The sequence below is a fragment of the Hemibagrus wyckioides genome, linkage group LG11 (assembly GCF_019097595.1).
Source record: "Hemibagrus wyckioides isolate EC202008001 linkage group LG11, SWU_Hwy_1.0, whole genome shotgun sequence".
Classification (NCBI taxonomy): Eukaryota; Metazoa; Chordata; class Actinopteri; order Siluriformes; family Bagridae; genus Hemibagrus; species Hemibagrus wyckioides.
Genome location: NC_080720.1, coordinates 20,673,440 through 20,687,886, shown reverse-complemented (window position 1 = coordinate 20,687,886; position 14,447 = coordinate 20,673,440). Strand labels below are relative to the sequence as shown.

Here is a 14,447-nt window from a genome sequence, read left to right as displayed (position 1 = left end):
ACTGCATCCATTCTAATCGGGAGGAACTTTATCATGCATCAAGACCCAAAACACTCTGCCAGTACAACAAAGGAGTAAATTAGGAAGCAAGTCGTTCAACAGACCTTAAAACACTTCACCTCTTGAAGAGGAGACTGAAGGGAGAGACCCTCAAATCTGAGACAAATCTGCTCAAATACAACTACACGCACATACATGTAGAAGACACATCTCAGTTGTTCCATGATTTGATTAGTATTATCTCCACACTCTGGCATCAGTGTGGTGATATATATCCTGGGACTGCTGTAGACCATGGCAGTGGCTTTAAACTGCTGTTAATGCAGTTGGTTTTGTGTTCGGGTCTTCATAATTGAACAATTGATGGCTTCGGCAGGAAGGAATTTATGTTAAATCCATAATAAATTTAGAGTGAAATAAAATTAAACTGATGCTTATACTTCTTAAGTTGTTCACAGCTAAGTTGCACAATTCCACTTGACTATATACAGTTATAGAAAGGTCAAGATTTACAATCACTCTCCTGTGTCACCCGGATGAGGATGGGTTCTCTTTTGAGTCTTGTTCCTCTCAGACTTGATGATTAGAGATAAAATAAAATTTTAAACTTTGTCATTTTGATTCTGAATTTTTATAATCCTATTAAGCTGCTTTGAGACACTGTCCATTGTTAAAAGTGCCGTTCAAATAAAACTGAATTGAATTGTATTGAATATATACACTACCAGTCAAAAGGTCTTCATGTGAGCCAGTTTCATCATGGTGCTTGATGGGTTTTGCAAATGCACTTGACAATACTGTTCTTGCAAGAACTATTCCAGAACACCTGACCTTTGTGTCTTAAAATAACAACTGACTGTTTTTTGTCATTACATATGGATTACTTAAGTCTATGTGTGTTATTTCATAGTTTTGAAATCTCCAGTATTGTTCTAGAATGCAGAAAATAAATCCCTAAACAAAAAACACTGTGTCCAAACTTTTGACTGGTAGTGTATGTTAATTACACACACATACAGTACTGTCAGAATTTTTTAATAATTATTTGGTAGCAAACAAGAATGATGGGAAAATGTACAGCACATTAATTTGATTTGTTGCCATGCAGTATTTATTTGCAGGTCAAGTTTCAATATTCCAAATAAAATGTTTACCGATTTCATACTGTCTTTACTTTTGAAGACCCTTGTGTGATTAATGAACAATAACAATAGTAAACAACACAGATGGAGGAATGAATTTAACAAAAAATCACATAAAGGTCATGTGGAGTCCATACCAGCTCAAAATCATATAAATAATTGCAATACCAAGACTGAGTGTTCATCAGTACTTAACTTTTCATATCCATTCATTCATGACACTAGTTTATTTCAGCAGTCAGCTCTTCTCATTCACACACTACATGCACCTCACAACAGTTTGCTAGTTTTCACAACAGTGTTTCTTCAGCACTCAAGTATTTATTTATCTAAACACAGATCTTAATGCCTAGCTATAAAACTGTACATAGATGCAGGACATGCATGTAAGACTGACTACACACTGTTTTGATGTACCTTTACTGCTATCTAGTGGCAAGCCGGGACTATAGCCTCAGACAAGTTCTGCAGTTGTAGTACAAAAAATCCCCAGAAGAGGGTGGTCTAAAGTCACACTGATATGCGCTATGGCAACATTCTATACATAAACACACTATATTGCCAAAAGTTTTGGGACACCCCTCCAAATAATTGAATTCAGGTGTTGTTTTTCAGGGGTTGGACTCCCATTAATTCCAGTGAAAGGAACACTATGTTTCAGCATACCAAAACATTTTGGACAATTTCATGCTCCCAACTTTGTGGGAACAGTTTGGGGATGACCCCTTCCTGTTCCAACATGACTGCACACCAGTGCACAAAGCAAGGTCCATAAAGACATGGATGAGTGAGTCTGGTGTGGAGGAACATCTTTGGGATGAATTAGAGTAGAGACTGTGAGCCAGATCTTCTCGTCCAGCATTAGTGCCTGACCTCACAAATGCACTTCTAGAGGAATGGTCAAAAATTCCATTAAACACACTCCTAAACCTTGTGGAGATCCTTCCCAGAAGAGCTGAAGCTGTTATAGCAGTGAAGGGCGGGCCAACTCCTTATTAGATTCATGTGCATGTAGAGACAGACGTCCCAGTTTTGGCCTGGCTCACAGTCTACGCTCTAATTCATCTCAAAGGTGTTCTCTCAGGTTGAGGTCAGGACTCTGTGTAGACTAGTCAAGTTCCTCCACACCAAATTCTCTCATCCATGTCTTTATGGACCTTGCTTTGTGCACTGGTGTTGTAACAGTCATTGCCCGTCACAAGGTTTCTTTAGTGGTGCTATGTTCCTCCGGACCATTAGGTGGCACTAGGAGCTCTACTATTGTCTATGTAAAGAAAAGAGGCAGTAAAGGTTTTAAAAGTTTAAAATAAATAAATAAAAACTCCACATGGTTGCTTGCTGTATTAATCCTGGTTTGAGAAACATTTTGTTTGCTGCTCATCCATAAGTTTAATGCTTTATCTTTATCGTTTGTGGTGTTTTTGTTGAAGGTTATTTTTGTACTGATTTGTACACCATGTTTGTTTGATTGGTTTATGAACTTTGACTGATTATGCTTTTTCTAGAGGATTCTTGTTGTGCATAAAGTCAAGATTCCCAACTGTACTGGTGAATGCATGAACAACTTTGGCATTCTGTTGAGTGTTCTACTGCTACAGCTCAAGGACTAAATCGAAATTCATTACCGGCTTCATACCTCAAACACTTCAATAAAAAAGGATCATCTCATCTTCAGTTAAGACCGTAACAACTGGTTTGGACAAACATATTGGACATCTTATAATCCGACTTAATCACGTACCCATTTACACTGGATATTATTTTTGTTATATCAGCCTTTGTATGAGTTTATTTTATGGTTTATGTTTGTAATTTGTTGATTGCAATATATAGTGAAAAGAGGAATTTTTCTGTCTTGTTTGTTTTTGCATTTATTATATGACCCCTAGTACACTGCAAAGAATTTGATCCCCCTTTTGTTATAACAATTCTAGTTTTAATAGCTGGTACGGTTATAGATTGGCGCCCGAACAGGGACCTACTTTGCTACATAAGTGTTTAAGTGTTTATAGTTTGTTTATTACTTCTTGTTTGTTGTGTTTCAGTCATGTCAATAAGGTCACATGGTGCAGAGGACGAGTGCGAACCCAATCCTGATTTCACTGCAGGTCCATTTGTCACCCGAAGAGAACCTCAACCTGTGCAAGAACTTATTGACACTCTCAGTGAACTATATATCAACTCCGAGGAAGATGGTGATTCTAATTTTCCTCTTGATACTTCATTTTTTCCTCCTCCTCCTGACAAACCTGTCCCTCAAATTCAGCCTTCAGCAGAGGTAATTGACTCATTGTTAAATAGTATCTCTGCCCTCGAAGGGGAAGTTCAAGCCTTCACCCAAAAACTGAGCCAATACTGTCCACTCGCTGACTTTATGGACCAATATCGTATGTTGGAAGAAAAGTTGATCTACAAGATTGAAAGGGAGTGTGAAAGAGTTAAGTCTTCTTCAACTGAGTACAAGTGATTTGGCAAAAGCAGTGGTGGATTGTTTGAAGAGGAGAGATGCCCAACTTGATAAAAAGTTTAAATCATATGCTCATGTCATGTCTACCCCCGTTTCACCTCCATTGTTCACCCCTGCCTTACCAAAAAATACCAATAAGTCACGTACTGTACAGCTTCATAACCCCAGCATACATGATACTGCAACATCTGCCCCGTATCACCCACCGGTAAGAGTTGAATTCCCACAATTCGGTTCAGAAGGAGACGATCCAATTTATTTTGTTGAACGATGTGAAGAATATTTTGCTCTCAGACCACTTGTTGACTCAGAGATTTTACCTTCTCTCACTTCACTGTTGAAAGGGACAGCTAAAGACTGGTGGCTAGCACATTTTCACTTGGGATCAGTTCAAGGAACATTTCTTACAAGCATTCTTGTCTGATGACTATGAAGCCAAAGCTGCTAAGCACCTGCTGGAAAGAAAGCAAGGTACAAAAGATTTTGCTGGGATCTGGGATTTTGCTTTTGCAAGTTTGCTAAGGGGCACCGTGAAAGAAGTGAGTGAATTGGTAAGAGTTGGAACACAAATTGAGAGAGACTTTGAGGAAGCCAAAAAGTATTGGAGCCAGGCCAATGCTGAAACCCAAAAGCGTAGAAATATAACGGACCAAAGTACTCATCCTAAGTTGAATCCTTCGCATGCACGTGTTCTGCAGCCTGTTCCTAATTTTAGTCTATATAACTTGAAGATTATCACCCTGCCAATATTAATCCACGGGAGATATTTTCAGGCCATGCTAGATACTAGTAGTTCCCTAACTCTTATACAAGAATCCTGTTGGAGGCAGATGAAACGCCAAGAGTCGTTAAGTTCTAGCCGAGGGCAAACTTTCCAACAAGCCAGTGGCCAAGTGTTATCTCCTTTAGGTTTGTGGAGCTGTGAATGTGAAGTGCAAGGAAGGAAGTATGATTTGACATTGTATGTTATGAAGGATGAGGATCTCACAGTACCAGTTATCTTGGGTATGGATTTTCTGATGACTACTGGAATCAGGTTGGATGTCCGTAATCCCCAGTATACCTTGCCTGCCTGAAATCAAGGACAAGAAGAAACATTCTCAATAATGTCTCTCAGTTCCCCCAATGCATTACTCTTTTTCTACCTTGCCTTGCCATTGACCGTAGAGTCACCAGAAACCCAAACATTTATTCATCAACTAGTCAGCAATGCAGACACAACTTCAGAATGTCAATCACAACTCAAACAACTGATGAAAGAATGGCCTACTGTTTGCACCAACAAAATAGGACACACCAACATAGTCAAGCACCGTATCATTACTACCAGTGAAGTACCCATCCGTTAGAAACCATAGTATCACCTGAGAAACAACAGATCATTGAACAGGAAATCAAGGAAATGCTGGATAAGAAGATCATCAGACCCTCACTTTCTTCATGGGCAGCACCGATGGTCCTAGTACCGAAAAAGGGTGGAGGACAACAAGTCTGTATTGATTTTAGAGGCTTAAACTCAAAGACGTACTTGGACGGTTACCCCTTGCCACAAATACATGAGATCCTTGAGTCTTTACACGGGGCTGCTATTTTCAGTACCCTCGACCTTAAAAGTGGGTATTGGCAAGTTGAAATGGAGCCAGACAGTATTTCCAAAACTGCTTTCACTACATCAGGCCTATATGAATTTCTTCGTCTACTCTTTGGCCTTAAAAACTCTGCAGCCATGTTTCAGCGATTGATGGAGTTGGTGCTGAAAAGTGTAAAGGATAAGAGTTGTTTGTATACATTGACGTAGTAGAGTAAGAACAGAGCAAGAACATCTAGCCCACTTAAGAGCAGTCTTCCAGTGTCTCAGTCGAGCAGGTCTTACCCTGAACCTCCAGAAGTGTAACTTGATGCAAAAATCCCTGAAGTTTTTAGATGGAATCAAGACTGACCCTGCCAAAGTTGAAGCTGTTGTCAACTTTCCCGTCCCCAAATCCTTAAAAGAATGTTTCTTAGGCCTAGCCGGATGGTATCAATTCATTCCTCAATTTTCTGAGAAAACTGCCCCATTGCATGCCTTGAAAAGGAAGGGAGCTACATGGACTTGGACAGAGGAGTGTAAACATTCTTTTGAATTAATCAAACATGGATTGACCAGCATTCCAGTTTTAATTGCCCCGGATTTGTCAAAATCATTTAAAGTCCAGACTGATGCCAGTGATATTGGTTTGGGGGCAGTCTTAACCCAGGATATAGACAGTGTTGAACATGTCGTTGCCTATGCCTCACGTTTACTGCAAGGAGCTGAGAAGTCATACTCTGTCTCAGAAAGAGTGTTGTGCAGTGATCTGGGCAATTGAAAAATGGCGGCCTTACCTAGAAGGACGAACTTTCGAAGTGATAACTGATCATGCTGCTTTAACCTGGGTATTCAACCACCCAAAACCCTCTTCACATCTGATCCGTTGGTCCCTTCGCTTGCAAGAGTTTGACTTCATCGTAAAGTACCGTAAAGGTCAATGCAACATAGTGCCTGATACACGGTCACGCAGTATAGTTATTCAAGAGCTCATCTCAAAAACTAAAACAGTTACTGAGCCAGATCCCACACACATTCATTACCTGATAAAACACATTCATTACCTGATTTCTCTTTCGTAGCATGCCACAAGGACAAAAAGGACCCAAGCTTCAACTAGTCATCCCTCCTTGCTTAAGACAAGATTTCCTTAACTATGCACACAATAACCCTTTAAGTGGACATCTTGGCAGACTCAAAACTTTACTGAGACTGATAGACATTTGTTACTGGCCTACTATGTGCTCAGATGTATGGAAACATTGTAAGGAGTGTCAGGTATGTCAGCAATACAAACCATCCATTTCAAAACTAGCGTACCCATTTACACTGGATATTATTCTTGTTATATCAGCATTTGTATGAGTTTATTTTATGCTTTATGTTTGCAATTTGTTGATTGCAATACATATTGAGAAGAGGAATTTTTCTGTCTTGTTTGTTTTTGCATTTATTATATGACCCCTAGTACACTGCAAAGAATTTGACCCCCCTTTTGTTATAAAAATTCTAGTTTTAATAGCTGGTACGGTTATAGTGTGCAGTCATGTTGGAACAGGAAGGGGCCAACCCTCAAACTGTTCCCATAAAGTTCTGAGTATGAAATTATCCAAAATGTCTCGATACACTGAAGCATTAAGAGTTTCTTTCACTGTTCATTCTGAAATAATTCTAATAGTGGTATTGAAAAAAAACTTAATTTACTGAATTACAGATTTTTTTTTTTCTAGACCTTTCAAATAACTTACCTGATTCAAGGTTTAAAATAGCAGCTTTCTCAAAAATATATTACACCAGTGTTCTAGACCTCAGCTGTAAAGTAATATAGCAGCTAAAAATAGTCATGCCAGTTAAGGTTCATTTTAAACTTTTTTTTTAAACTTTGGATTAAAATCTTACGGTCATCCTAAGGTAGGTTTGTCATTTTGTGATACTTAAAATTTGACCAGAGTGTCTGTCTTTTCAGGATGCACTAGCACTGACTGCTCACACTACAACTCGTCCAGTCCTTTTTCTTTTTTAAAAAAAAAATTCTATAGATATTCACTTTCTCTGTCTAGTCTTAGGAGCAATCTTTTTCTCACAGTGTTCACCCTCCCAGCCTGGATAACACTGGCACTTAAATAGTTTTGTAAAATAATAGCCCTCCTCCTTATTCTTCATTTGTATGACATATGAAGGACTGTTGGGGTTCTGGTCAGGAAGCTCAGCTCTAGGGATGATGGTCCATACTGCTGGGTCAAGATGAAGGTAGGCAGAAGAAGCTACGTCTTGCCGCACACACCGGCCATTAGACGAACACAGTTCCTTGCTGCAGAGACGCGCTGCTGTAGTCACATTCACCAAATATCGGCCCAGAGTCTCATCAATGTAACTCTTCACTGCTAGACATGTGCTCTGAAAAAAAAACAATATTGTTTAACAACTGAAACAGGACACTCTTTACAGGAAATATTTTTAGTGTTTCTAGAGGTGAAAAAAAATTCATCATTGATTACTCTTCAGTTAAACTCCTGGTCAGGGTTGTGATGGATTTGGAGCCTATACACAATAAATGGGATGCAAGTCCATCATACCAATGTAGTTTTGCAAATAATTAATGCAAAATCAAGCATGATATTCATAGGAGCAATTCTTCAAAATTACAGCAGATTTTCTGCAAAATTGGGGAAAGACGTCTCATGTGACAACATCACAATGCGCATTCACCCAAAGTCCTTGTTGAATCATGGGCTTCGAACACGAATACAGCTAACACAGAAAGTTTAATAGTTTAAAAGAAGAATCCTATGCTTGCTATTCCAACAATTCAAGTAGCTTTCCCCAAAAAAGCAGATCATTTATGAAAAAAGCTGCATCAAAATAAAGCATTTATGGCTGCAATAATCACTACTAATGCTACTAATAATAATAAAATATGAATAATACAAATAATAATAATAATGATATCAGCCAATAGTATAACCATACAGCCTGATTTCCCACCAGTGCCACAGATTAGTGGTATTTTTAGACCATCTGTGTTCCATCTGCACAAGCATATGGAAATGTTCACCAAGTACAAAAGAAAGTAATTATAGATCCTTAAGTCATTCTTGGCAAGAGCTTCTGGCAAAATGTAAATGGGAAAGAGGAGAGGTTATCTATTGCCTGTAGATTTCCTCAGTGCTATACTCAGTTCACTCTGACTACCCCAGAAGCACTGTTTGTGCTGCCAGGTTTTTGTTGTTGTTGTTGTTTATAACATTACCTTACGCACTATCACTTTAGCTTTTAGGATACTTCCTAACAGGTAATTATGCATTTGATGAAGACATGAAAGCTTACTACAAGTTCATATTGACATTTCATTTCATTTCATTTCATTGTCTGTACCGCTTATCCGATCTATACTCGGGTCATGGGGAGCCTCAGGCGTCATCGGGCATCAAGGCAGGATACACCCTGGACGGAGTGCCAACCCATCGCAGGGCACACACACACTCACTCATTCACGCAATTACACACTACGGGAAATTTAGAGACTCCAATCAGCCTGAAGCATGTCTTCAGGTCCGTGCCTCAAGCACGGGGAGAACAAACAAACTCCGCACACACAGTGAGCAAAATTTTAAATGGGAAGTATGAGATATGTGTAAGTGAGTCAATTGATATCATGATCAATAAAACTGCCGAGGTTGGATAATGCAGAGTTCCAAGGAATGAAATTATTGATTTGGATTGTAGGAAAGAATTTTAAAATATATTTAATCTAAATAATATATCTAAATAAAAGAGGTTTAAAAATATATGCATTTTCTTTTCTTTCTGTAGAAACCTACAACTGAATGATTCCTTTATTATGAGGAAGACAAGAACCCTTAATTAAGAAGAACCTATAGTGAACTTTTAAATGGTCCTTTTTTGAAACTCTTCCGTAAGACAGAGCAGTATGATGTAGCTCAGCAAATTAAGCATTATTGCACATTTTGTCGCTATTTGCACCACCAAATGAGCCGTGCCATACCTAAATGCCCGTGCTGAATTTAGTTATCCTTCTTCAGCAGGTGCTGAAACTAAGTAAGGGGGAGATAAAACATTTAGGCTTTATTTTTTACAATTATTTTCCCAGAGTAATGTTTTTGTTGTTTCTCTTTAGCATTTTTTTATTCATATCATATTTCAATTTAAAATCTATCTAAATCTCTATCTATCTATCTCTATTTAAACCCCAAATAGCTCCAGTTTGCTTTATGGTAATGAGACCATAAAGTAAAATCATAAAAAATCTGAAACCATGTGGATTCTTACCAGTTAAAACTAATAAATTTAAAGTTTTAGAATTTTGGAAGATGCAAGGCAAAGAAAGTAAAAATATCAATATGGTTTTATTTCAATCATGCAATTGTAAGTAAAATAATTTGTCATCAAATATTTTGTATTAAATTAGTAATAAATGTGAAACAAAATATTTTTTTTTACCAGTGGTCTCAAATTTTGGGGCCCAAACATATAATATGGAAAACTAGAAAAAACAGATTTTTATTGTTTATTATTATTATTATTATTATTATTATTATTATTATTATTATTATTATTATTATTATTATTATCTGATAATTTGCACTGAAACTGGCACATTTGTACAGTTATTAAAATTTACATATTGTGTTAAGTGGTTTACCCTGTGAAGGAGACAGAGCAGATTTTAGTAGCAATACACATCAGTTGTCACCAGCTGTTCACCTCCAGATACAAAAACTATTCTTGTCTTCCTGAGTAGCTTTACATGAAAAAGACATGCACACAAACACACAACTAGGATGCTGCACTGCTGGGCCGTGCAATGCCATGCTGTTCAGTGGAAACATGCTGTTAGTAATAAGAGGGTCTGGATGAGTTTTGGGGGCAATAAAGTTTAAAAATATTCAGTAAATTTCACCTTGTTTGTGGCGTAGTCAGCATCACCCCATAGCACTACTCCTGCTGCCCCTAACGCGACACTCTCTCCAATGGTATGAACCAGATCCTCCTATAAAATACACACACAATACAAACGCAGGAAGTACATGCTTCCCTTTAAAAGTGCCATAATTTAGGATTCAAGATTAATGAAACTTTTAGTGGAGGATTTTAGAAATCACTTTATGAACTAAAAGAAGTGAAAGGCAAATGCAGTAGCTCACTATCAAATCATTAATATCATCACTACATATATAAAATAGGGTACATTTTTAGACTGAATCTGGATACTGCATTGTTATCAAGCTCTAAATATCTGTTTGTGCAGACAGAAGGCTCATTACCTGTGAGAGGAAGGTCATTGAGTAGGTATACACGATACGAGCGTAGGGGATGACAACTGGTTGAATAGGAAAGGTTTTCTCTCTGATTCTCATACCCTCCTGTATTCGATATCGGGAATACAGTAGAATGTCTCTGTCACGACCCTTAAGGCTCAGATCTAGGTAAATTTCAGGGTACAGAGCCGTGCTTACGTTCCACAACCAAGACAACTTGTTGTTTCTCATCATGTCTAGCAGTGGACACTCCCCTGTGTATGTCTCATTTTTTTTGTACTGGTAGTTGTAGCAGCATGGAAAGCCGTAGAAACCCCACAGCCCCCCTGGTCGCTCAGTTCGTCCGAGCTCTATCGTTTTCTCCATGAACTTTTGCGCTTCACCTTCAAAGTCTTTCTTGGCCTGGGCTTCTATCTGCTTTGGTTTCCAGTCAGGGTGTTTAGCCCTCACTAGTATTCTAGAGCCTTCTTGGTATACCTCTTTTCTATCCCAGTTACGGTCCCACAGTGGTCTCCAGCTCTCCCAGTCCACTACAGCCAGGCCAGTGAAGTTTTGATATAGAATGTTCTTTTGCAAATCTGCATAGGCTTGCGAGAGGTGCTCATCCAAGCTGAAGTTCTGGGGTACACCTCCATATACAGATTCATTTTTCTCAGTGTAGTGAGGATAGAAGCCCAGCTTATTCGAATAGAAGATGGTTATGTTACCGCCTATAAAGCCCTCGTTCTTGTTGTGGATGATATCAAAAGTGCTCAAGTCCAGATCAACTCCATATTGAGATGCACATTTTTCAGTAGGAGCGTTCCATACTGTGAGGAATGGAAACTCTGACAGCAACATTGGACGGCTCATGATGGGACATGTTAAAAATATGCAAAGAAGGATGATTCGCCATGTCCAGGTTGCAACGGTGCCCATACCTGGCTGAAATCATCATAAAGAAAAGTGTAAAACTTAAGTGAAGTCTACATATCTGCTGAAATGAGACGACAAAAATGTGTATTCTCTTTATAAACTAAAAACCTATGGTTCGAACTTCGAACAGAAAACAATTGTTCACAATAATTAGAATATAAAGGATCTTAAAATGATCTGCATGTTTACTTGATATAAATTACAGGAAGACACTTGGTACTGTTATTGTCTCCATGGCAGACATGACATATTTTTAATATAACTATTAAATTAACGTGTGCAATGTCCCTGTATATTTGAGTTCAAGGCCTCACTTACTTTTATAAAGTTCCAATAATTCTGGCATGTAATCTGCAAAAAAACAAACAAACATGCAAACATGAAGGAAACTGGAGAACTCTAGGAAGTGAACACATCCAGTGAGATGAGACAAGTCAATTTAAATGTATAATAAGGAGTGCTGACCTCAACTGCACTTGCATCCTGAATAGATAATTGTCTATAATAATCATGTAATATAATAAACAAGCAGCACAGCATACCTGTATATTTACAGGCATTAAAGCCTTTATGTTTGTTTGCTTATGTTTAATATATATGTGAAAATAAAAATGATGTAAAGTGACTGTAAGGACCAAGGAGGTGCAAGGATTTGCAAAAATGAACAGCAGCATTCTATGGTCATATAATGTTAATATAACTTTATAGATGAATTGAGGAAAAATGCTGATGTTCTCAAAATAAAACATTTTACCAGTTTGTTTTAAGAAACTTATTTTAGCTAAATTGCACTCTGGATAGAGCCAAAAGAAGACAAGACAAGACAAGACAAGACAAGAAAAGAAAAGAAACAAAAAGAAAAGAAAAGAAAAGAAAAGAAAAGAAAAGAAAAGAAAAGAAAAGAAAAGAAAAGAAAAGAAAAGAAAAGAAAAGAAAAGAAAAGACCTTTTTGTGCAGTTGACCCCAAATGATCACTGTGTACACACACAGTGAATTGTCTTTTTTTAACCACCCTAATTACTGATTTATAACATATTATTGTGCCAGTTACATAGGTGTAATGTAAGTGACTAAAAACAGATCTTGCACTGAACTAAAGTTGTATCAGAATGCTGCAAAATATTCAACAGGAATGAGGAAAAAGAGAAGATTTTTAGAGGATAATATTTTAAAAGGCTTTTTGTTTTCTGTTTGTCTTCAAATACTAGTTGACTTTTTCATATATACCTTTAATTAGTACTGATTGTATATTTAATGTAGCTTAATTAGGTAATTTAATTTAGTTTAGTTAATTTAGTTTATTTGTGTATTTGAGGTTCTTGTTATTGGGTTTTTATTTGTTTTTTAAGGTGCAGTATTTATTCCATTGGCTTACAGCACTGCATATGCTTGATATAGATCTCTCTTTCAAGTGCATTTTAAGAATTGGTATGTCATTAAAAATTGCAGAATTCTGATTTTCAGTCTGATTTCTGAATCAGACTTCTTGACTGCAGACGTTTCTAGGTCAGAGGCTGAAGGACATGCACTATGTGGCCAAATATCTGTGGACATCTGACCATATCAGCTATATATGGTTCTTCCTACAAACTGTTGCCATGAAGTTGTAAACACAGTTGTCTGAAATGTGTTTGCATTCTGTAGCATTAAGATTTCCCTTCACTATACCTAAAGGGCCCATCATGCCAAGATTAGTGTGGAAATTCACTTGACATCAGTTCCTGACCTTATTCATGTTCCTTTACAACTTTGTGTTAATGCCTTTGGTTTTGGAATGGGCACATATGGGTGTGTACCCTGATAAATCTACTGGTTTCACTGAAAAGCCAGGTAAAATGAGCAGTCAGCTGTTTGATGTTGCTGTATTTGGCTGATCAGTGGTTTGGGTGGCTCGACAACGTATTATATTTCTCTAATACATACAATTAGTAAGCTTGACCAGAGTTCTTGTACGGAGAAGAATTTATTGTCTTCAACAGCGATGTTAGCTTGTCGGTCTTCAAAATATCTTCATACCAGAATACAGAACTGTAAGGACCTTTCATGTAGGGTCCTCAATACACACAACAGCTATGTGTGTGTCGTCTAGCCCACACACATCTCCCATATGGGCCGTCTTGATGAAACCCCCACAGACACAGAAGACTGTATCTGAGAGACAGCTGCAATGTAAATGCATTTGATTCATGATACACATAATCTTTCACAGCTCTTATTTACGATTAAAAACCCAACTGCAGAAATGTGTACACCCGTGACCTACTGACACCTTTTTAAAGAATCTAAAAAATACATTTATTCTACATTTTGCATTGCATTTAGTTAGGCATGTTTCCATTAACAGGCTTTTACTAAACTTTATACATGTTTTTCATTTTTGGTATTTATAAATCTACCAAATTACTCTGTTCACACTTTACATTTTAAAAACTGTTATTCTGATAACTATTATTAACTGTTATAGCTGTTCATGACTTAATCAAATGTACACTGTTCCAGTCTAATGAAAAACTGCTAGGCACATAAAGCTTTAGTTACTGAATCTCCAGCTTACACAACAAACAAAATGGGGAAGTACAACATTGCACAACAAGTGACAATGTGTTGAATAAAGGAATTGTTATCTAATATATCTATTTATGAGATTTTACATAGAACAAATATAAGATTAAGAAACCTGTTCCTAGACATATTTACGTCTAACACTCTTATTCTAGTAACAGATCAGTAATAAATGCTTGAACCAAGCAAACGTATCTGCCAACACAATGACAATTTCAAGCTTGAAAAAAGAAAGAAATATAGAAATAATCTTCTGTTTAGTCTAATCAAGAGGAATATCTGTTGAAAACGCTTATACTTAAGGAACTAAGATAAAATGTGTTAAATGTTCTGATTTGCACTGATCCTCTACAATACTGTTCCTAGAAAACAGTTTGCTGGCTTCACCTACCGTAATGTAGCGACTTGGTTGTGTTTAGACAAAAAGACGAGTAAACTCCTCGTGACTCCGAAATTGACCGAAAAACACGAAAAGAGGAAGAAATCCTGGAAGTGGGAGGAACCTGATTGGGTTG

At 37.4% G+C, this 14,447-nt stretch overlaps 1 protein-coding gene across 2 annotated transcripts; it reads right to left on the bottom strand.

Annotated features, from left to right (window-relative positions):
- Nucleotides 1-1,019: 1,019 nt before the first annotated feature.
- Nucleotides 1,020-14,430, bottom strand: hyal1 (hyaluronidase 1). 2 transcript variants are annotated; one of them, XM_058402393.1, is made up of 5 exons: nucleotides 14,324-14,430; nucleotides 11,689-11,721; nucleotides 10,462-11,379; nucleotides 10,098-10,187; nucleotides 1,020-7,573 (listed from the first exon to the last, which is right to left on the bottom strand). In XM_058402393.1, exons 3-5 carry the CDS (start codon nucleotides 11,371-11,373, stop codon nucleotides 7,220-7,222), a joined length of 1,356 nt encoding a protein of 451 aa, XP_058258376.1. In that variant the 5' UTR covers nucleotides 11,374-11,379; nucleotides 11,689-11,721; nucleotides 14,324-14,430; the 3' UTR covers nucleotides 1,020-7,219. The 2 variants fall into 2 exon arrangements, with proteins under 2 accessions (XP_058258376.1, XP_058258377.1); XM_058402394.1 differs by lacking the exon at nucleotides 14,324-14,430 and adding an exon at nucleotides 13,294-13,401.
- Between the last annotated feature and the right edge of the window lie 17 nt (nucleotides 14,431-14,447).